The 24,629-nt window shown below is 41.9% G+C and overlaps 1 protein-coding gene and 1 long non-coding RNA gene across 8 annotated transcripts in view; both read right to left on the bottom strand.

The window, feature by feature from the left end:
* LOC138106559 (uncharacterized) overlaps nt 1-8,507 on the bottom strand; it is a 29,023-nt gene extending 20,516 nt beyond the window's left edge. Inside the window, exon 1 of one of the 2 annotated variants that reach the window (XR_011149028.1) lies at nt 8,422-8,507. This is a non-coding gene — a long non-coding RNA (uncharacterized lncRNA). Of the gene's footprint in view, nt 1-2,474; nt 2,558-8,421 lie in introns of those variants that run through there. The other variant, XR_011149027.1, reaches the window with a different exon arrangement.
* The window catches only part of RBMS3 (RNA binding motif single stranded interacting protein 3), a 711,765-nt gene extending 687,701 nt beyond the window's left edge, over nt 1-24,064 (bottom strand). For 2 of the 6 annotated variants that reach the window (XM_069007366.1, XM_069007372.1), the window contains exon 1: nt 22,671-22,899. Coding sequence is in view for 2 of the 6 variants with exons in the window: in XM_069007350.1 (XP_068863451.1) it covers nt 23,167-23,357; nt 23,767 (192 nt within the window). In the remaining 4 variants the exon portion in view is untranslated. Of the gene's footprint in view, nt 1-22,632; nt 22,639-22,670; nt 22,900-23,166; nt 23,358-23,766; nt 23,832-24,017 lie in introns of those variants that run through there. The other 4 variants (XM_069007351.1, XM_069007350.1, XM_069007373.1 and 1 more) reach the window with 4 other exon arrangements.
* Nucleotides 24,065-24,629: the final 565 nt, after the last annotated feature.

The following is a 24,629-nucleotide window of genomic DNA, read 5'->3' as shown; positions in this document are numbered from 1 at the left end:
TCGGTTAGACCTGGAGCAGGCTAGGAAGATGACAAGAACACAAGGCATATAGGAGAGAGCAGCAAGTTTTCCATTGTACACGCCCTTTAGAGATATGCAGATGTAAGGGGGGGAAAAGAAAAGCCTTAGGCACATTCCTTCTAACTCCCATGATTAAACTCCTACTTTTACAGTATTTAGGGTTTGGGGTTTTTTTTTCCCTAAACCTTTAGTTCTAATAACCAAGGTATTTTGTCATACTTGCAAATTTCCCTTTACAGAAAGGTGGTGGGCAGAGCATCAGAAAAGTCCTGAAAAGAAGATTCCTCCAGAAGCTAAAAAGCAAAAGTCATTCATAAATCATTCATCAGTCCTAAGCCACACTCATCACTGGGATCCTGTTTCATGACTTGAACTGCCAAGTCTACCCTAACTGCTGAATTTCCCTTCCCAACAGGTGAACATAACTCATTTTGCTTCGTGTGCTAGGAAGCCCTGGAATTTTTCTTGGCATTTTAAGATAAACTGTCCCTTCAGGCTCTTACAGTCTCCTCTTCCCTTCTAATACCAAAGCCTCAATTAGACCATGATTAAAGAGGATGTACTTACAGATAGCAGCAGAAGGTAAAGGTTGTCAGTTTTATTACAGGTCAGGAATGTGTTTCTCTCTGTACTCTAGACTTCAGAGTTTAATGGGAAAATAGAGTTTACTAACAGGGAAGTCAGATTTTCTCAACAGGATTCAGTCTCGATTATCAATTAAACAGGCATAAAAATATCTAACCAGATGGTTTCTGCAAGTCAACAGCAGTCTTAAGGGGAAGAGAACTTGCACTCATTCACAGAAATATCTGACAGAAAACTAAAACAAATCCAACAGGAGATGTGCTTCATGCGATGCTTTAAACTCCTCTTTGCTAAATGCAGTCTGTATACTGCAGAATATTGCTTAACAGAATTCTTCAGCTCCATTTTCTTTGTGAACTTGTTTATCACACTTCAGAGTGCTGAAGTTTTTAGGAAAACATGATGCAAAATTATTAACTACTGTGGCATAGAAGCCAGGCATGGAAGTCTTCACCCTATTTGCATTGAGGTCCAGCTCCATTTATTCTCCTTTGCTTTTGACCAGTTTCCCTCTGCTTTCCTCACATTTCAGCTTCTGCACAGGTTCAAACAGATACCTATTTTTTAATTGCCAAAGACAACATTGCTTCCTCCTGCACAGTTCATCACGTGGTTTCCTCACAAAGATGACACTGTCCCATAGTGTTTAATGGGCAACATTCAGTTTTGGATCAGTAACAAGTCGAAAGTCTGGTAATGCGCACTCTCCTAATTTAGAAATGGAGCTTTATAACACTGAAATATTGCAAGAAGCTCCACTGCTTGCCCTTCCATTAATTTGTTACTTACCGTGTTGGATTCTCATCAGCAATTCTTAATTGATGTACTCTAAGCCATGCCATCAAATGTTCTCTATGGATCTAGTTGGCAATAATGGGTAATTTCTAAATTTTGGTAAGTTAGTGATTATTTAGGTTGTGATTACTTCAGAGTAAATACATTCTTACATTTTGGAAAGTCCCAATAAAGAGTGGGCACTGCTACAGATAAATAATATACTGCAATAAGTATTCTTATAATGGTAATGTATGATGCACGGCCATTTTCCAGATGCTACAGAACTAATTGTGCTGCCAACTGAAGCAGCCAAATCCAAAACAGATCCATATGAGGAATGACTGTTGAATCAACCTCATCAGTGAGAAAAGCTTCTGCCACACAAACCTTTTTTCACCTCAGCATAATCTTCATAAAGTTAATGAAATGCAGCCTACCCCTATTACAGCTGTAAACCTGAAGTAACTCCCATATAGGTGATTTGGAACTGATGTAAAGGAGAGCCAGGACTAAGAATATTTTCCATCAGAGCAAAAAGTGATCTCTTAACACAGTGACATGACACCACCACAAAGCAGCCTCTGTGTGGAACAAGCACTGCCTGGCAGAGATTCCACTCTGACCCGGAAAAACAATGTAGTGGCACAGCTGTCATACTGGAGCTGCATCACCACCCCAAAGTTCTTTACACCCTCAAGTCTACAGCACAACTGGCCCCACTGGTTTGTCTGTAGGGTAAAATATTTCTCCACAAAAAGAAAAATTATGTTTCTCGTCAGGTTTTAAAGAAGTAGGCAAGTAGGATGTATGGACTTTAAGATGAGAAAGGGTGACTAGAACAACTAGTTTGACTTTCTTGAAACAAAAGCCAAAAGCCTTCAGCCAAATATACAATACAAACAAAACCACCAAGAGGAAGACTTGTATCACAACCTTTCCTAGTCATCACTTAGCTAATCTTTACATTTTTAGTACTTCTAATCCTCCCTCATAAATCAGTATCTCTAGCTCCCAATTATTTTAGTAGCAAGATCTCTGAGCTGTATCATGTAAAGAAAATTAATGACCTTTAAAATAGAAGGTTTACTTACACAGACATTAATTGCTATTGTAGCATAGATGAATAGTTAAGCAGGCCCATGAAATGTTTCACTCATGCACCTAATTCCAGAGAAGGGAATACTTTAGTCAAATCCTTGGATGACAAAAGGTCAAACGCAATGAAGTTCCTATCAGAAAAAAAACCTGCTTAGGTCTGTTTGCCAAGTACTGCAAACAGGTTAACCATACACACCATTAAGTTCTGAATCCCATTATGATCATATGACATCAACCTGAATGCAATTACGGTGCCCTAGGCAGAAGATGTCATTTTAAGTAGAGAACCACTACTCTGGACAAGTTTTATAAATTATTCTCATTAATTATCATTTCCAATTAGAGGAAATAAAAGTACTAAATGGCCACTTTGATGCTGGAAGTGACCTTTCACCTGGACTGTCTCCCTAATGGATGAGGGTTAAATTTACTGTGACAGCACCTAACCACATTTGATATGGCCTCAAATTTGATGGTACCAGTATCACATCAGCAGCAGGCTGAGTTGGTGAGACCATGACATGCAGTGTTTGTAACAGAAGTATGATTATTATTATGAATATTGTCCAATTACCTACTTTACGTTTCAGTAGCTTAAGAATGGCACATAGCTATACTATGACCTACAACAGGATTTTCATAGGAATGCACATTTTTTATATTTTTTTCTGCCTAAGTATCTCAACTTTATTAATTTCAGCTCCAAAATGTTGGCATTCCCAGTAACAACCAATAACTACAAGTAAGCAAATCATAGGTAACATCCCTCCCTCCAAACAAAGAAAATATTGTATTTCTAACATAGACGTGCCTCTTTCAGTTAGCACAGACGTGTGAAATTAAATATAAAAGCTCCAGTGAGTGATTTTTTTACTAATCCTGTGTAACACGTTTTGCAAAAGTGTCAAAAAGAAATATAGTTCAGTTGCTGAATACAGAATGCAAATTGTTTACTTTACAATCCAAACTTCTCTATTTACATAAAAATAACCTCACTACGGCAGAAATTTTAGGCTACAACACAATATTAATGGAGTTCGATTGCATATTATTCTAAATGGGTTATTTTACAGTCATTGTAACATTAGATCTAAATACAAGACATAGACTCATACTTGCAGTTTATTTTAGTGTGCAAACAATATTTCAAAAAGAGCCATAGGTAAGCATCAGAAAAGAGCTTTTCTAAAACTACCACCGTCCTAAACCCAGTATTTGTATACAGGCACAAAACTCTATTTTAGTATTAATGTTACTTATCTCAGAATTACAACCTGATATTCCCATGAGAAAGACTGACAAACACCTCCTGGTTGTAGAGTAAGTCATGTATCACCTTTGCATTATTTCTTCACTGACATTTTTTTAGTGTTCCTTTTACTGGCACGGTTTTGTTTTATACTGGTTTTACTATCGTCCTAGCTGTAACTGTATGTTACACATGCCTCTCTACAGTCTATCCACGAAGGAAATGAATCATTACAGCTTTTACTTACAGGGTCTGACTTTTCAGTACAAGCTGTAAGGCTCATGCTTCCATCCTCAGCATCACTCAGTGCAGGGGCCCTTCTATTAGACTGTGTTATTAGCTGGGACTCCTCTGGAGAGCTCTGCTTCCACCGGGAAGTGCCATAAACATGAGCTGCAGTGAGTGCCAGCTGGGAAGAGAAATGCATTGCTGCATCCCTTTAATGGGAGAAGTTGCTCCCCAGTGCAGCTGGCAAGCTGTTCTCAGGCTCCCCTTTGGTGCCAGGCAGAAGACAGCAGTTCATGTTCACCAGGAATTACTTTCTCTTTGCTTTCATCTTCCTTTAGATTGAAGCTGTATTTTTGCGAATGGATTAAAATTTTTAAAGCTGCCACTGCTATATGGCTGGGACAGTATGCAGGCTTCTGCTTTGGGAGGGAGGTGATCCCCACCACTTCTCTGAGCCTGAGGGAAACTGGTATTGATGTCAGCAGTAGCCATGAGCCTGAGGAGCATGTCATTTACTCCAAGCAGCTGTCATGCCTCCCAGGGCCAGTGCTCCAGGAGGGCTGAGCCACGCTGCCATGGACTGTGAAACCAGAGCTTTCACACCTTTGGTTCTGTTACCTCTCCAGAGCTATCTGACCTTTTGAAATCTCTAGGCTTTTTCCTGAGAACATAAGAGGTAAGCACCATTTACTGCTGGGGCTTACACAGTTCTGAAAGTCTTGGCTCCACATCAAGTGCCAAAGAGCAAGGGTATCAAACATTCCTGCAAGGAATATCTTCATGTAAAAGCCTCCTGTTCAGCTTACCATGAATCCATCTGACTGTGAGAACCTGTCTCTGAGTTACTGAAATAAGATCAAATCTGAAATTCTTCCAATTAAATATTTTTGAAAAATTCTTTTAACCAGCTCACCTCCCCCACTGACCCATCAACTCTCCCTCCAGTCTGCTGGATCTGATGAAGCTGCATCCTCAGAGATCCACAAAGAGGGACTAGAAGAAATGTAGTAGGCAAAAAGTTAATATTGGGTCTCTCTTGCCCAGTGTCTAGCCCTCACTTACATTAATGAAGAAAAGTAGAATAATAACAAACAAAAATCCCAAATGAAACCAAGAAAAAGAAAAAGGGGAGCATTTTAGAAAAGCAGAGGGAACTTCTCAGACTTTGAGTATAACTGGGTCATTGTCACCAGCCTGTGGCTCTGTAGAGCACATAGTTTGAGAGACAGTCAGAAGACTTGGTGCACAAAGCAGGCCACAATAATGAGCAATGGCAGATTTGCATGTCAGGTCTTTCCACCATAGTACAATTAGTCTACTGATACTGTAGACATGACTAAGGATGGCGGGATATGAGGGTAAGTGATAGAGACAAAGTGAATGATTAAATGGCCTCAGACCTAACTTGTGACCTCATTCTATCATAAACAGCAAAAAGTGAGAGAACTCGTGTGCGGATCAAAAAACCTGGCAGGGTTAGCTGAGCACGTGAGACAAAAGAAATAGCACAGCACAGTCATTCCTGGGCTGCCACGATGTTCAGTCTGCACCAGCGACACAGAAGACTCAGGTAGCATCTGGGTCCCAGAACAACCTCACTAACTACCAGGGGAGATGATTAAGCTGCTTCCAAAGATAAAAAGCAGCAGCTGCTGATTAAGGAGAGCCAAGAGGTAGCAAAACACTCTCAGTGTCTGCTGCAGAGCAGTAAGCAACAAAAAGACTGGAACCCATGTGAAAAATATGTCACTTTCAAGACCTCTCATGCATGTAGCACACAGCTCACCAGGCTGAACGGGGACCAATCCAGAAATATTGGTTAACTCTGCACTGCAGTCTTTCCCATGATCTCTACAAATTCAGCCCAAAACCCTGATTCTAGGCTCTTCTGTTTGCTCAGCAAAATACAGTCCCCTTTAGGAAGTGTGTTCAAGAGGTGTCATGATCTGTCTAAGAGACCAGAGTCACCAGGGTGTGGCAGCAGGTGAGAACAGGTCATCTTCATTTTCCTGCTCCTTCTGTGTTGCTTATCTGTAGCAATTTACAGGGGCCCTTCCATTAGACTGTGCTACTAGCCAGGAGTCCTCTGGAGAGCTCTGTCATCCCAGTTCATTTGATTAGCAGCTACAACCATGAGCAAAACCACCTTGTCTTATGATGTATTTCCATTCCCAAGAACCAAGCATTACACAACACTGTAAGTTTTCCAGGTCTGTCCTATGTCATACTCTGGTAACCAGATAAAGGTACTTGCTATTACCCACATGTGGGAGAGAGACAGTCGCCTCTAGAGACAAATTTGTGGCATTTGCTCCTTAGAAACACTGAAATGCAGTGATTCAAATTCCTAATGAGACCACAAAAGCGTCTGCTGTGGCTTTTAAGGAATAAGCAGACATGATGAGATTATGGAAGGAAATGGGCACAATTGTGGTAATCTGTATAGTAACAAGAAATTGCAACTGGAAATCTACCCAGACACAATACTGCAACCAAGAGATTGCACAAGCAGCTACATATGGGGAAAAATTGACCTCATCAATAACAGAGCTGCTTCAAATGAACAGGCATTTACCTTTCCCACCATTCTTTTTATTTTTTTAATCCCTACCATTGGAATTGGATAGAATCATAGAATCATTTAGGTTGGAAAAGACATCTAAGATCATGGAGTCCAACAGTTAACACAGGCAAATCGACCCTTAAACCATGTCCCTAAGCCTACCCTGTTAAAGTCTTGCCCTCAGAGTTATCCCGTGACTTCAACTTCCATCAGCAACAAGTTCCTGGCACGGCAGAGAATCTCTTCCTACTTCCTTTTGACTTTGACACTTTTAACCTTCACTGAATGCTCCTTGTTCTTCCCTGATGGTAAAACAGCATTTCTTGCTTTGTAAAGCCTACATCCTCCTTGTCTGTAACCTTTTATCATCTCACTTCTGATTCATTTCCTCTCCAAGGTAAACAGTCTCAATCTTCTCAATCTTGTACTACATGAAAGTTTTTCCTTGTCTATTTAAAAACTGATTTATGTAAACAGTTAAAAACTTACTTTGTTAGCTTAGCTTATATCTATAAATTAGCCATGCATATTAAATTTGTATTAGCTAGCTTTAACTGAATTAAGTGTATCCACACAGGATTTTTTACCAAATTCCTAAAGTCAGTTTAAAATTATACCTTTTGTTAAAGCAGAGCAAATGAAAGTGTAGTTAGGCCATAGCCAGTTTCTGATCCACAAATACATCCAAGAAGAATTCAGACAGTGCTTCAGGAAAGAGTCTATTTCAGCAGACCCCTTAGAGAGAGTTATGTCCATTATCCTGAAATTCATGAAGCCTCCACGCATAGCAGGGAGTAGTTCTTCTGAAATATTTTCCATCAGCAACACAGGGATTTGTTATAGAATTAACTTAACATGTTTTACCTTGATAGCACCTCCATTTGTGGGAGATAGTTTATTGCCTAGGCAAGTCAAACTGCTATTAAACCACAGATTTTAATTCAGCTGCAAGTAAGCTGCCCATTGTACCCAGAACACAACAGAGATATAATAAAAACTGCTATAAAAATTAATTCTGAAAATATCAAATACAATCATTGTTAAGTTTAAACAAAGGATATTTGCTAGTTCGTTCCAAGACTTAGCTGCATTCAAAATCCAATGAAAACTGGCTTTTACACATACAGACACACAGAGACATTTGCCTATGGAATAAAAGTTTTAAATTATGGCTATTAAATCCGTGTTATTTCTTAATGACAGCATTCATTGTTATCCTTGCAATAATACATTTGACAGAGGAAGAAAAGAGGAATTTATCGAAAAGCTGCCAATGGATTTTAATAAAAAAATACCTCCCAATAGAAGGCAACAACATACTTATCTACTAGGCCACAAGTGCTTGAGTATTTCTCAAGGAATTTAGATGCACTATTTTGCAATAGAAACTTACTGAAAATTACAAAGAAGCCAATAATTCTAAAAATCAAACATACAGGCCACTGAGTTGAAGAAAGTAATTTCCCACATTAACATTCAGATCTATTATACATGCATACAAATTTCCATGCAAATCAGACTTCACTTATTGTGTATTTTGCCTTATTTAATGAAAAATGAAAAAGACGGAAGAACACCTAACCCCCTCCATTTTGCCTATTAAGTTGCTGTTGCCAGCGGGACCCTGGTGAGGGCATTTCCATTGAGGCTAATCACAGAGAAGAAGTGTGCACATAAACATGAGAAAACTCATGCTCAGGTTAGAGGGAGCAGCCACCCAGCCTGTCTGTCACGTTCACCTCTATTCACACAGTAATTGCTGTACTCTGGAAAGCTGACTAGACCCATCATGGTCTCAGAACACGAGTTATCCCCTACTGAATCATTTTCAAAATGGGTAAATAATACAGCTAAGTATAAAAGGAGAGATTGTCAGACAATTCAGCTTTAAAGAACTCACTTTCACTGTATGCAGAAAATTGGTAAAAGCAGCTGAAATACACACACTCAGTCCTGGTCACTGCTACAGCTGCAGTTCTGGCAGAGATGTCCTTTGCTCAGACTTCTTTGCATCCATGCCATGTGTGTGTGTCCTTGACACTTCCCTATAACCTTCATTCCTCTTCTCCCACAGGGAAATGTGCTGACAGTCTCCTGCCCCCATCGGCTCCACGCTAGCGCGAGGTGCAGGCTGGAAGGGCAGAGCTGCTATGGGAAAGGCTTTCACAGAGCCCCACTTCGTTCCAAAACGCCTTCCTGCCAGCTCACTTCTCCTGCCTAACTCCACTATCTATAGCTTTCAAATGCTTCCCCTTCATAATCACACCTCCTACTATTCTGAAGACTATTTTCTGGGAACGCTGAACATATTTGTTGGCTCACTGGCCCCTAGCACACTGACTGCTCATTCAATAGCATTCATACAAGACTGGAAAAGACTTGTCATCCTATTACTATCTGGCACTCCATTACTAGCTTACTACTGTTTCCCTCTGCAGTACAGGTCCAAATTGAACGTCAGACACAGGAAAATGCCAGCAAAAGCTCCGGTTCACAGTCAGGAACCAACCACAGGATACAGTCCAAAACCAGATACACACTGGCACATTACCATTATTAACACAAGGTTTATCATGAGTAAAGCCCTTTGTCATTCTTCTTTTTGAAGTGAGAACAGGGAAAATTAGGGTTATTGCAGTATTTCAAATATCTGCTGGGTGATAACATCCTAGATCGGTAGCATTAGTCAAAAACTCAGGCAGACATTAGGATAAACAGATTCTCCTGCTTCCGTAGCCAGGACTTCTCAGAAGCAAATTCCCACGGAGATCAAACAACCTACAGTGTAACTGTCTCCTGGTTGCCTAAATATTCAGACAAGGAAGGAAGGGATTGGGCCTGTAAGTCTTCCTGCTCACTGGCCAGCCTGCCAAGCACATCCACCACCCAGCCTCATTCCTCCCGCTGCCTGGCTCTGTGACTGACTGACCTTCCCAGACTCTGCACAGCCACAGCAAATACACCTAGGGCATTCCTGACAGTGGCTGAATTGTCAGCTAAAATAATCACCTGGCTGTCACCAGGAGCAACACAGGTAGGGCAAAGGGGAGCAGCTCAATGCGCATGCTTTCAGTCGACATGGTAAACAGCTAACATATGGTAATTCTAAGGGGGTTGACATGCTGCAGCAAATTATAAAAAGGCTGACACTCAGCTGAAAGAGCTGACACTTGAAAGTTACTCCCTAGCACAAAAGAGAAAAAATGAAAGTGAAATGTGACTGAACTGTTGTCTTGCGTGCTCATATTTTGTTGACAAATGTATTTGTAAGTATGAGTTCGGCCCTTTCTTAAGAGTGTCACCATCAGCTGCTGATAAAAAAGCAACCTGACTCTATTACAGATGTGTTACTCTTCAAACTGACGCTCCAGCAAGAGCAAGAGGACAAAGAATTCTGCTCTTAAAAATCTATTGTGCAGGCTAAGGCTACACTATCAACTGCAACATTTGACATTGTTACACATCCCTTCTGAAAAAGACTACTTAGAATTTGAAATACTGTATTATAATGAAATACCTCTTTAAATATATCAACCTTGGAAAATGCAAGTTAGCCAACAGTTTCAACTTCAAAATATATTTCCTTTTTAAGGTGCTTCAAACCACTGTTCAGTTGTTATACTAACACTTTATATCAACTATCTACTACCAAAAATAGATTCAGATTAGGTATCACATCCCCAGCACACTGGTGTTCCGGAGCTCAAAGACTGTTTTTGATACAGCAGGGTATGCAATCTTATACTGTTGAAATATTATACTTAGTGCTACATGAACACGTAAGTGTCCAGGTTTCATTGTAGCAGCAATGTTTAATTACAAAAAGGAAGATGGTACTTCTCACTCAAAACCTCAGAATTCCAAGATCTGATCTGCAAACATGCGAGACTGTAGTGAGTAATTTTATTTATAGTTACATTCATTTTATACAATTGTCAGCTAATTCATATCAACCTTTGGAGTTTGAGTGCATCTGAAAACTCTCTGTAGATGCCATTTCATTTTAAAAAGCATCAAAGCATTTTCCAGCACAGAATCATACAAGAACGAAGTGGAAGATTTACAGCATTCTCCTGCTCCAAGGAAGGATAATTCCTAATCCCAAACAAAATATCATCAAGGGACTTTCTAGATGGTTTTGTGTGGAATAGAGTAAGATTTGGACTATGCATGTTCAGTAAAATTGTTATTTTAGTAAACTTTAAACCTTTAGATTTATTTCAAAACAAGACCTGTCCATGTTCCTTCCTTTTTCCCCAAATGTGAAAATTACTCCCAAAATTACACTGCTCAAAACTGTTCTCTTACAGCTCTGAAGAACAGAAGTGAGTTTCAATTTCCCATTGATACTACAGAATGTCATTCTCCTAGGTGTGTAAATGTAAGAATTCTGTAAGCTGTTAGAGCACTGACAATGCACATGTGACCTCATCTGAACCTATTAATACACCTTCCTCTGGATTATTTTTTAACAGTCCGTACCTCTCCACTCCCTCCTGCATAGTTTCTACTTGTAACAAGTTTTACTTGGTCATAAATCGTTTCAAGTCAGTAAAATATGACATGCCTGTGAAAAACGTGATGAAATTCCTTTTTTTCTAGTAGGACACAAAATTTGTCTTTAGCCTACTATGAAGTCAAATACTTAACTAAGTCAGCTTTAACGATGGTGTTAGCGTGTTAGAAGCACTTTTCCAAACTCTGTGCTTTTTAAATGTATTAATTTACTAATCTTTTGATCCTTACAGATCTGGGCTGATGCTAAAGTGTTAAAGCTGCTGTCAGAGAAGTACAGTAATACTCATGGCAAGGGTGTGGTCTCTCTTCTCTATTGCCGAGTCCACAGGAGCACTACCAGCACATCCTGGCACTGGTTTGGAAGGTCAGAAAAGAGGATATAACAGACTACAGATGTAAGACTTTGTCGCTCTCTGTGGCCAGTATTGCACTGGCATCCAGTACCAGCTGGACAGATGGAGTATTGGAATAGTATTTTACCTGTGGTGAATGTGCCTCCACATACTACAGATCAAGCAGTGGCCTGCCATACAAGCAGGTCCCATTCCCTCATTCTTGCTAACTGAGGGAAAAGGATGAACTGCCTTATTCTTCTTTTCTGCAACTCAGCATTTAAAATTTATCACTAGATCCCATCATTGTATTTATGCATTTTACATTGATTTGGCTTTTAAATATGGATTTTATTATTTTTGCCTCATTGTTGTACATATGCTTTTCCCCCATTATTTTATGCACCACTATAACACAATAGGTGTTGGCTGGAAGAAGAACTCAACATTTTCTGCCTTCACTCTGCACAACACACACACTTCTGTTTGTGCACGGAGTAGCTTCGTGCACAGAACATTACTGTACTTATCATTGGGTAGCTCACCTTTTAAATTCTCTGCAGTGATGTCCACACCACCTTTCAGAGGTCCTGACCTCGGCTGCTGAACTTCTGTACTGCTCACAGTGTTCTGGGTAGCTGTGACAGTCTCTGCCACAGATGTACAACAAAACAAGGACCACACTGCATGCTGAGACTATTGATACCACAGAACTGTGTGTCAACAGGTGCAACTGCTCTGGCCTGCGTCTTAAAAATGGCAAAAGTTCTACCTATGACAGATTCATCTATAATTTTCCTTTGTGTAGGTGAGAAACAAGTCACCTCTATCAGCAAATAAGAGAGTTATGCTTTAGGCCCCTGTTAACTGTTGTGTCACTGTGTCTTCCTGCTCCTAGTTCTTAACAGTAACAACACACAGTACATAATACATAAGCACTTGTTATCTACGGTTTTCTGATTTTACTGTCTCTAGTCTCTTCCAGTTACTACCATCAGATGTGGATGTATGACTAAGGGGTGTCATGATATGATCATAGGTAACAGGCGCAGTCACTTGCGACATACAGACTGACATTGCAGAATGACACCTTTCCATAGGCTTTGCCTGAACCTGCAGACAAACATGGGCAGTATGGATAGTTCTGGCTATCGGGCGTAATGCCACAGTCAATAGGATAGTGTGACCAAACAGATAACCTGCTGTGAGGAGCTAAGTCTAAGTCTAAAACAACAGCAGTTAAGTACAAGTGTGACTGCATCACCTGATCAGTTAGGAAGACCTCAGTGACTGTTCTGTGTGCAGCAGCATGCAAAAGCATGACTGTGAAACACTGCCTAAAGCAAGAAAGTGTTCAAGTCTTACCAACAGGCAGAGCATGCACAGCAGAGAGCAGACCAGAGAGCCCAGAGCCTTCTTCCTGCCCTAAGCAGCGCTTCCCAGCACAGGATGATCCCAGTTTTGATGTTGATCTGGCTGATTATCTCATTACATTCCTGTGGTTTAACACTTCTTGTAAAGATTGCCTGAGCCACATTGACCTTTATCACTTCTCATGCTCTAACCTCCACATGGCCTCTCTTTGAATTGATTCATCAATTATTTATCTTCAGCACAGGGTGTGTCCTCTTGACAAGTTCAAGAAGTGGCACCCTTGGATCCCATTTTAAGGTCTAATAAGGCTATGCTTTGCATAAGACCACAATAGTGGGTGACACTGTATTACCCACCTCCCTACTGTGGGAGGCAGATGAAGTCCGACTCTTTGTTGCTGCCTTGCTCCTCTTGGTCTCTTGAAAACCTGCATGGTTTTCCTTCCCTCTGAGCTTGCTGCTCCTTCCTTCTCCCTTTGGAAACATATTCATGACCTCCTCCAAACTTAAGTGTTCTCTGCTGCAGCAAAAATTTCCCCAAGCGCACAACAGGCATACTTCAACTACATGCACTGAAGTGACTACAGAACATCCGTGGATGTCTGTCTTTGAGGCCACGCCAGCAACCTCGCCATTTCCCTGCATCCATCTTAACAGCCATCTGATAATGGTGTGTCATTTCCTGTGCCACACCATGTGTGCAGGGATGTAGATGATAATGTGGATGATGGCTGCTTTGCTTCAGGAAAAAGTCATTTTATCACTTGGGAATTTCAGCATGTCCCTGACACAGTAAAGTTGAAACATGCTTCCAGTTATAAATTAGTTCATATAGGAGCACTCTAAAAATGGACTGATCTTCCCAAAACCACTTACTAGATCATGGAAAATTTAGTTTAAGAGCACATCCTATGATAGTCATGGGAGAAATAAGACCGGACAAAAAATGGGGATTTTTAAAGTTTCAAGATCTTGGGGATATCCTTTTTCCCTGTCATATCTCAAACCCAACTAACCTAAATACTATTGTAGCTGTTTTCTTTGGCAAGGACTTGTTGTTGCCTTTTATTAGATATGAAACAATAGGTGGGAGAGAGTAAGCCAATTAATTATTAAAAGGGTTTTCACATACTTTGAAAGTCTGCATGTCCTCGAAGCACACTCAATAAAGTTAACAAGGCTAACCGGGGCACTGTATAATGTCTGTGAAGCCTCAGTGGGTGTTTTGCGAACACTGTGGAATTCTGCTGTGTGCTTCCTTAATTCCACATGGACCCAGTGCACACTTCATAAAGTTCCTTTGCCTCAAAACGTGAACCTTACAAACTTCTCTCTTCTAGCCCTACTCAAAAGTTGCTGCTTTCAATTAGCTTTCCAGCTACTTCCTCTCTGCCCCTCCATGTCACTCCCTCTCACTCTTAATTCACCTGAAAAGCAGAAGTTATCTACAACCTACCCCCACACATCATGCTTACCTGCCCATCTGTGAGGACTTGTAGTCACCCTTCCTGTGTCATGTCTGATTCACACAGTAACTACCCCAAGGCAATAATGTACTCTTCTTGAATCCTCAGAAAAGCACAAAGCCATTTATTTATACTATACTATATTGAACACAAAATTGCTACTAAATATAATAGCCATAAAAATTATCTTTGGTAGATACTAGCCCTTTAACTCCCTTTCCACAAACACTTACCTTGAGTATGTTAGTTTGGATCCAAAACCGTAGTTTCTGCTATGGCCACCTAAAAATCAGTACAGACTAGGTAATAACCTCAGTGAGACAACCATCACTAGGTAATAGAGAAAAAGAGGTGTCAGTGGTGCTTGAGGCACTCGTTGAAATCAATTAACACAGACTCCGTGCTGACAGAACAGGCATGAGTTCCACAGCATTTTATTTTCATTCTCCAATCAATTATAAGAATCCTTTGCAGATGGTCTAGAACGGAAGGGGGAAATATTACCTTTATTTTCCCCGCACTTGCTGATCACATTACCACTTTGAACAACTTGTGTAGAATAGCTTTTTGGAGAGAATGAACTCTGTAACCATAGGACAAGGTGTTCAATGGAATGAACTCTGAAGCCCAGGAACAGTAAGCGTATTAACCAAGCTTTGTGGCTTGAGTCTGTAATTTTTATTCAACCAACACTTGTTTTTCAGTCAAGGAAACTATTTCTATTCTGCTTCTGTAACAAGATTGGTCTTCACTTCATATAATGTATAATGAAAATAACAGCTGCATTTAAACACATGGCAGAAGACATTAGGCATGGAAGAATCACTCCTTTTCTAGTAAATTATGGCTGTCTAACGAATTTTATACATGACTGTCTTGTCCATACTATGAGCCAAATTGTGTCTTGTTTTATCCCAGCTAAGATGCACTGGTTACTAGAGTTCCTGGAACAGTTAATATTGCCCCTATATCTCAGAATGCAATGTGGAGAATTGAAATAAAACACAAATTTTTGTTATAGGCAGAGGAGAATTTCAGAGCCATGCAGGAAGAATGACAGTGAGGAAAGAAAGAAACTACTGTAGAATACTAACATCTATATTGCCTTTCAGATCTGTTTTTTTTTTTTCTTCTACACATTTAAACATCACACTAAAACCTGATCTGATCCCTACTTTCATGGAAATTATTATCAGTGGTCCTGTTGTCACTTTTCCCATTTACAGCTGTAGTCCCATTTTCTTTACTAGTTGGGTATTTTCAGAGACAAGATGTTAGAAAACAATAACTCCACTGAGACTCTGCAACTTTTTATACCCTTACCAGACAATTACTACTGGCAGCTAGTCAGTACAAAAATCCACCTAGCACAGGGTGCTGGGAAATAATCCCAGTCGCCATATGAGCAGCATGGCTACAGCCAGGCAGAGAACAACCAAATATGGAATCAAACAAGAACTGAACCACTTCACACATCAGTAACTATACGTCTCTCTTAGCTTAGGCAGTTAAGTAAACTGAAACCTCAGTCTAGTAAAACTTACTGTGCCATAAGGTTCAGCACAACACAGTAAGTTTTTACCACAGATAGAGATGGTCTAAAAACACTGTGAGCATCTAGGAAAACACTGGGAATAGCATGCAGCAACATGGGTATTGTTCATCTCTAGCTTCATTGATTATCCATTGTCTGAAGCCTCAGATTTGTTACAAGCTGGCACTCAACCCTTGGCCAGGAATTCCTGTGAATACTGGGCTTTTGAGAACAAGCTCTGCTTAAGTGGGAAGGATATGCCATGCACTGGCCAAGCTCTGAGCTGTCATATGCAGCTCTGAATAGGACTGCTTTCCAGTCTCGGCACATAGGCATGAACGCATACCACTACATCCGAATCAAGGCAATGCCCCAACTGCTCAAGAGGAGATAACAAAGCCCTTTTCAGTGCTGCAACTTCCTCCAAGTAGGAATCCTCACAACCCTTCTGCAGCCAAGACAAAATTGCCTTTAGCCAGAGAGTCAGTTCTGTGTCTTCTGCATACAAAACTTGTGGTTGTACTGCCAATGACTCAAGAGCGTTGTTCAGCTCCCACCCATGATGTTCATTGTTTATGTCCCTGGATTTGCTACCTAATCAACTACACATGCACTTAATTTCACTTTGTATTAACTCTAAGCAGTACTTACTTTTCACAAAATCTCCCTATTACAATGAATATCTCTGTGTTTACCCCAGGAACCAGTCAGGGTGTGATCACCTTTACAAGCTTCATCCACTTATTGATCAGTTGGATGAAAAATTTAAACAGCTGTACGACTGTTAATCTCTGCGAAAACATTTCTCATACAATTTATTTGAGGGGACAACTATTTTAAATAGGATATTCTTCTTGCAGAAATCTCAGTATTGGGTAAAATTTTAAAGAATAGTTCACATGCACTATCAAGTGTGTTGTTTTAACACAGACACAGGCAAAGCACAGAAGTCAATTCCTCACTCTCCAACTTTATGCTTTACCATAAACCTCATATTCTCCTCATTCCAGATTCTGATACAGTTAATTTTCTTCTCAGTAGCTGGTACAGTGCTGTGTTTTGGATTTAGTGTAACAATAATGTTGTCCTACTCTTGACATCTACTTAAGGTAAGATTTTTTCCCGTATCATCGAATCATAGAATCTTAAAATGGTTTGTGCTGGGAGGGACCTTAAAAACCATTTTGTTTCAAACCACTTGCCATGGGTAAGGACTCTTTCTACCATACTGCGTTACTTAAAACCCCATCCAACCAGGCATGAGGCATCCACAACTTCTCTGGGCAACCTGTTCCAGGTGCCTCACCACTCACACAGTAAACAATTTATTCCTAATATCTAAATAAGAATTATGTCTTCCAGTTTAAAGCCTTTCTCCTTGTCCTATCATTCTATGCCCTTGTAAAAAGTCCCTCTCCAGTCTTCTTGTAAGCCCCCTTTACATACTGGAAGGCTGCTGTAAAGTCTCCAGAGCTTTCTCGTCTCCAGGCTGAACAACCCCAGCTCTCTCAGTCTGTCTCCATCAGAGAGGTGCTCCAGCCCTCTGATCATCTTCGTGGCCTCCTCTGGACTCACTCCAGCAGCTCCATGTCCTCCTTATGTTGGAGTCCCAGAGCTGGATGCAGTGCTCCAAGTGGGGTGCACAAGAGTGGAGCAGAGGGGGAGAATCACCTCCCTTGACCTCCTGGTCATGCAGTAAAAGGAATTCCCACAATATGAGACAAAAAGAAATTTTGGAGATATGAAAATAATGAGGTCTGGTTCCCAATGTCTTTTCTCCTTTTGGAGTCTCTGATGTCTAATAAAACATGAGTTTGTTATTCTTGCCTTCAGATACTAACAGTTTCTCTTTTTCTATTCTTCGCATCTGCTTAATTTTGTAATAGAGGCACAGTCTTAGGTTCATCTAAGGATTCTTTCTCTCAGCAGAAAGCAAGAGAAAAGTGAGGCAGAGCACATGAAATGCATCAAAATGCAGAAGCAGACATGTCTGCAAAGCAAGGCTTTCAGTTCATAGCGAATTTCCTCTTTTTGATTTTTTTTTAATCTGAATTTTTTACTCAAAGCAGATGGCTCTTGGGTCTTGCTCACTGAAACAGGTTAATGGCACAGCTAAAAGCTTTGCTGCCCACATCAGCAATACAAAGGACTAAAACCTCCCTTCCAGAGGCACCTGCCAGATGCTGTGGCTTTGGGCAGCCATTCCAGGAACACATGTCCAGGAGTGTCCCCACATTCCCACGAGTTAGCCTGCACCCAGAGCTTGGATCTGGGAATGCGCAAGGACAAACACCTCAAGATGAGGGACTCAGAATGTCCTGGGTCTGTGGCTTTGGGTCAGGCTCACCACCCAGGCTGCCACCAGGCTCTGGGAACTCTGGAAGAAAAGGGTGCTGACTATTTTTCAGGCCACTTCATCAGGAAGAAACTGAACTATGCAGATCAATACCAATGTCACGATAGCCCACAGCAAAGTTAGGAACAGCTTAGGAATGAAGAACAGGTTCTTAAGAGTGGACCTGAAAAAGACAGAGTTGATGTTGCTGGGCTGGGGAATGATTTCTGACATCTTCTTAGCAATGATTTAGACAAAGACACATTATTCTCCAGCTCTGTCCTCACTTTAAGCATACACTGGAAATTCTGTCTGACATCAAACTCTCAGAATAAAAACAGCCACATGTATAATTTTCTGCCATGTCTGTGTGGTGAAGAATTTGTCCACCTATGCAGATAATGGCCTGACCTTGACTATTCATGCCTGCATTACATTTGGCAGAACCATAGCCCATGATACGCTTGACAAAAACCCTTCAGTGCTTGGAAACTCCAGCTAATACAAGGTGGTGCATTTTACACTATTATCAGGAGAAGCTGCTACCATCAGCAACCAATAGTGTCATCTATTTCTGCTTTCTTCATCCCACACTTCCCATACTGGTTCCTCATATCCATTACTGATTTCAGTTTTAGCTTTTGGTTCTTAATTTCTGATTGCTCAACACAGGATCTGGCAAAAGAAAACTCAATCAAATCTCCAGGAAACAAGACAGTGGTTGACAAGTCCTCTTCTGTTCACAGTGGAATTGCCTAAGATAAGATAAGCACATCTGATCTGAGACTGGAATGATCTACCTCCTGAAAGAACCCCCACCATCTGCTTTAAGCATAAACTGCATCTCTTGAGCTTTCTCTCTCTAAATGTAAACACATAGCAACATTTGGCTTTCCAAATCAAACAAAACTAAATACGTAAGAGAAGCTATTAAAAAAATAATTCCCCTGCAGTGTTTTCCACTATTCTTGACCTGCTGCTTGTGAAGGATGAGTGAACAAGCACTTGATTGTATTGTTGATAGCAGTATTCTTGTAAATACGCTAGCAGAAGGCTTTCAGAGACTGATGATCAGATCACATGTACAGCAGAATAGAATTCCCAAGTTAATACCAAGTGCGTTTCCCCAAAGCACTCAGCTTTTCCCCTCTAGAAGCTCACATTTGGGTGCCATTCTCACACAGCACTATCAGAGGTGAGCATCCTAGGAAATAACAAGTAAGGCCACAAAACATCTCAGAACTCTTGCATCAAGCACTGGCAAATTGGTTGTGAACCAGAATACAATGTACCCAGCTTGCTTTTGCTTGCTTTTCCTATAACCTTAGTGTACTCATTTCCACGTAAATACACAGAAAGTTCTTCACTTTGGAGCTATTTCACAGATGGTTTTATATCTGGAATGTAGGTATAAAGTGAAAGCTCTGGGTGTGCTTGTAGATCATTTGTGTTAAATGATTTGTGCATACCACAGAGATACAGAAGTCCTCCTCAGTATGAAACATGACATTACCAAATCCATACTTCAGACCAACTTGGGAAAACCTGTGGGCTTTGGAAAATGGAAACACTGTAATAGACTGGCTGTAGCTGAGGGCTTGAAAGTCCTAACTCAGGGTTCAGGGTACCACCTCTGGGAAAACTCTGCCCATCCTGAGCTGTGATCTGTGATAAACCTCACCCATAGTCACCGGTCTGCAAAAGAATTGCAAAGCTGCCTTCTACTCCCAAAGTGCTCCAGTGCTCCTTACGCTGATCCTTGGAAAGATGCAATCATTGCAAGATAAGCTGGAAAGAATCCTTGGTACAATTTAGGGGCCTGCATCCTTTGGCACTGAGTCATGGAGTGGCAAGATGGTGTGACAATCCACCCACACAACCTGTCACAGGCATCAGCTGCACCTCCAGCCGGGAATGAACAGCCAGAATTTCAGGTTGTTCTCTCCCCCAGTCACTCACTTTGCCATACTGGAGAATGTCAACATGCTTCTGTATATAGGGTTAGACCTATATGCTTTTAACTAAAATAACAGAAAACATTGTAGGAGTGTTGAAAAATATTTTCTGATGTGTTTTGCTCTAAGAGAAAAACATAACATCCATATAGAGTCAGCCTATATAGAGTCAGTAGAGAAGTACTCTACTATTTGTGATTCATTTTCTCCCACCCAAATGGCAACTATGCTTTAAAGCACGAAGCACTGTATATTTAATAAATTATAAAGTCAATCTTCATAATTTCTATTCTCATACATCAGTCAGAGATAGTTTCAACAGAAAGATATATGAACAGTAACCTAGGTCTTCCTCCAACAAAGCACTTAAGCACACATTTCATCATGTCAGCATCCCAGCTGAAGACAGTGGGATATATTTCAAGCTACACATGTTTCAAAATTTTATTGAAGTTCAACAACAAATAATAAAAAAGCTAATATACAGCAGGAAAAACCCTTCAATATCCATATAGGTGAGGCTATGGTAGCATCTTTTACTGAAATTCCATAGGCTTAGGAAAATACTTGCTTTGGTTAATTCAGCAATGTTCCTTTTGGAGGCAGTGACAAAAAATATCTTTATTAGAACATAAATTTGACCCAGCTCCATTTAGATGGAAGTAAAACTCTTTTTATCTCCACTGGAAATGGAGCTCAATGATTAAATATAAGATTTTTTGTAAGTGAAGCATGATCCCAAAAAGCAAATCTGACAGTGAAATCATGAGACATTTTAAGATCTTAATATTTAGTCAGTCATAATTACACACATCAGGAATCCAGGTTCTAATGTCCTTTACAATTTCCAAATAGAGCTCTTACACTTCTAAGATGCATCAGGGTGCCTCTGATGTTTGTATAAGGGCCAAATAAACAATGGTACAGTTATTTCAATCAATTTAGAAAGTTCTTAGGTGATGTTTCCAGAAATGCTTGAATTTAGTTTTGTAGTTGACCTGGGTTTTTTCCACAATAGTGCTGGATTTTACTATCACTTTAATGGGTTTTTCCCTTCTCACCATATTTCTAGTGCCAGTACTTTACCAGATATCTGAAATAGTTCTGCACTAATAAGAAGTACTGGTTGTCCTGGGACAGCATCCAGAAAAGATACATACATTTAGGGAGGTTTGAAATATCACAGCACATCCCAAAAATACAAGCTAGTCATTGCAACAACCTTGGCAATGGCAAGCTTGGGAAAGCTAATAGTGGATTTTAAAAAGAGGAATATAACACAGTACTTTAGCATGGCTATAGATAGGACAAAAAAAAAAGTAGTACTTTTGTTTCTATGTCCAGAAAATGCTGGCAGATACAGAATAAAATAGTGCAATCCTGAGTCATCTAAACACATTAATTAGCCACACCACAGAGAATCGGGCCTTCTTTGGTGCTCATTCACCTTGAGTCACACCTTCTTTGCCTTCCTCATGTCCATGATTGGTAAAACATTAGACAGACTGTGTGGCACATCAGAAAGTAATTACTGAGCATGGATTTCTGCTGATGGCAGGGTTTTAAAATGCTCGAGGCAGTGGCACAACGAAGTCATGTGTAAATGGCAACCTTGGCTCTACACCTTAATTTTTTGAAATAAAATAATTATAAGTTTAGTAAGTAGCACAATGCAAGGGAAGGGATCCTAGAAACAAACACGCACACACAAATCATTCAGCTATGTACAGTAACATGCAGTCACGACAGAATTAAATATTCATAAACTCAGAGGAGATGAAATTCTGTGTTCATCTATCACAATATGTAAACCACCAGTTACCATTTTAAAAATAAAGCCCTTGTATCCACCCTCTTAAACTGTACAGGCCCTGTTTAAATGATCCAGCATCGATACTCTCTTTTAATTAAAACAATAGCACAGATTTTACTGAACGGTAACAAACGTAAAAGTGTAGGAGGCAAATGCTGAAAACTCGGGGTCTACAGTTAAAAACACAATTTTTAAAAAATACCTAGTCTTTCTCATGATAATTGGAGCTCTAATCATGCAAATATGTGGTGTGACATTGTTGCATTGATTTATTGCATTGCTAGTTTACATTCCTTCATTGTGTTACTGTTCTCTTACACATTTGTAACAAAACCAAACTATAGTAAAACTAGTTGAAGAAACACGGCTCAAATCCAGTACATGCCAACATTTCTTTTTTACATTACTCTAGGATTATAATCTGTTTGGGGGTATCTGTGCATTCAGAGAATTACTCGGATTTCAATAAAATATAAACGGATGTGTTTTACAGTCTAGCACACATGGATCACACCTTGCAACCATCACCGAATTACGATGAAACTTACACATTTACCGGTCTCTGCCTGTCACAGACCTACAGACACGGCAGAATTCATCGGCTTCAGTTTAGCAAACCCATGCCGAGAAAAATGAATGGAAATGAAGACAGTGCCCACAGACAAAAGCACTGATCAATGCACTCCGCTGACATTATCTTAATGGCAACCTTTTCCCATCCCATCCTCCCTACTTTCCGATTCTCCCAGCAGCAGACACATCCGCACCAAAGGGTGCGATCTGACCCATTTCTCGCTCAACTCCGTCACCCGCAGGTTCTCACTCGGCAGCGAGCAGCCGTCCCCCGGTCCGCAATGACACAGCAGGGCTGGAGGGACACAGCACCCGAGCTCCTTCCCCAAGTGACTCGCCCCTCGCCGCCGGGTGGAAGTCGAGGCGAGGCGCGGGGAGGGAAGGGGAGCGGCGGCCCCGCCGGCCGCGACCCCTCGAAGTGAGGTTAAACTTTGGCGGCGGCACCTGGGCCGCTCCCGCCGGGCGGGCGGGCGGAACAATGCCCGGCGCCCCGGGCCCGGCGGCGGCGGTCCCGCGCTCCCCGCCCCGCCACCCCCGTGTCCTCAGACAACCTCCGCCGCCGGCCCCCCGCCTCCCGCCGCCGCGCTGACAAAGGGCGGCGCGGGGCTGCCCGCGGCCGGGGCCGGCGGGAGCGGGACCGGGAGCGGCCCCGGGAGCGGCCCCGCCCGCCCCGCCGAGCGCGGCCCCGGGCAGCCGGCCCCTCCGGCGGGCGCGGCGCCGGCCGGCCGGCGGCCGAGCGGACCTACCTTTTTGTCCTCTTTCTCGCTGCCGTGCCTCCGCTCCGGGTGGCCGCTGTCGGCGGCGGGGGCCGGCTCCGCGGGCTGCCCATCGCGGTGGTGCGGGCGCTGGTGCGGGCAGCCGCCAGACCCCGCCGCCGGGGGGATGGGCTCCGGGCACGGAGAAACTCCCTTAACATCCATCTCCATCTTCCAGTTCACTGTATTGCGAGACAAAAGCAGGCAAACACTTTCCACCACCCCGCGTCTTTCTTCTGTTTTCCTTTCTCCCTCTTTTCTTTTTTCCTTCTTTCTTTCTCTCTTTTTGTTTTCCTCCTTCCTCCCTTCCTTCCTTTTCCCCCCTCAGGAGGCCGTGACACGCATGGCTCTGGCCGCGGCTGCTGCACCGATCCGGCGGCTGCAATTCTCCCCTAGATCCTCCAGACTTTTGTATCCAGCGTGCGTGTGTAAGAGTGACTGTGTGTGTGTGTGTGTGTGTGTGTGTGTGTGTGTGTGTGTGCCCTTGGCACGGCGGCCTTCAATCGCCCCGAAACAGCAAACGGTAACTAAGCAGATCTCTCGCCACGAAGATCAACTCCCGGCCCCAGCCTAATTGTGGTGGTTATTTACTTTACGCTATCTGTGTCCCAGGCCCGGACAAGCCCTCCTGGCTGCAGCCGTTTGAACAAAGTTAACTGGAGAGAGCCGAGCCCGGGGAGGGGGTGGGGGCGAGGGGAAACCACCGAGGTTTAACACGGGGGAAGTGACAATAACCCGGTAATGTCAAGTAAAAGTTAAACCTCCCCCTTCTTCCCCTCCCCCTCCCCTCTCCACAGCCCAAGCAAGCGCAATACAGCAAAGCAAAACAAGCGATTTCAGACCTGTGCAAGGTGCTGGTGGCGAGAAGAGACGAGCATTTACCCGATTGTTGCTTTTATTTTATTTTCCCCTCGTCTCTCCCCCCAGCACCACCCGCTATTGCAAATGTGGGCTCCTTGATGTTAATCTCCTCTCCGCGGTCTGAGTCTATGCGTGTGACTGGAGCTCCCTCTCTCTCAGGCTGCCAGCGCCACGCAGCACTGCACAAGGAGAACTGGAGTAAGGAGAAAAACAGGAACAAATCCAGGCTGGAAATCTAAATCAGTACTAGCCACCGGCTCTCCGATTTTATCAACATAGATAGAAGAAAAGAAAAAAAAAATCGCGTGTAAGCTTCTAAATCAGTTGTGACCGCAGTGCACTCTCAACTGTTTTATTCTTTGTGTTATCTTCCTTCTCAGACTGAAGTTAGACATGGTAGAGGAAAATGCAATCTCATTAAGAGTGGTTTATACCAAAACAAGAATTTTTTTGGTGGTGTCAGAGCCAAGCCAACTCTTCAGCTCTTCCCCTTTTCATTTCAAAGAGATGAATGGTGAGCACAGACCTGATCGTTCTTAAATCAGGACACTATCAGGTGACCAGTCTGCACTTCTAAATATAACACCACATTG

The sequence above is a fragment of the Aphelocoma coerulescens genome, chromosome 2 (genome assembly GCF_041296385.1).
Source record: "Aphelocoma coerulescens isolate FSJ_1873_10779 chromosome 2, UR_Acoe_1.0, whole genome shotgun sequence".
NCBI classification, from domain to species: Eukaryota; Metazoa; Chordata; class Aves; order Passeriformes; family Corvidae; genus Aphelocoma; species Aphelocoma coerulescens.
Note: the sequence above shows the minus strand (reverse complement) of the source record. Positions and strands in the feature narration are given on the sequence as shown.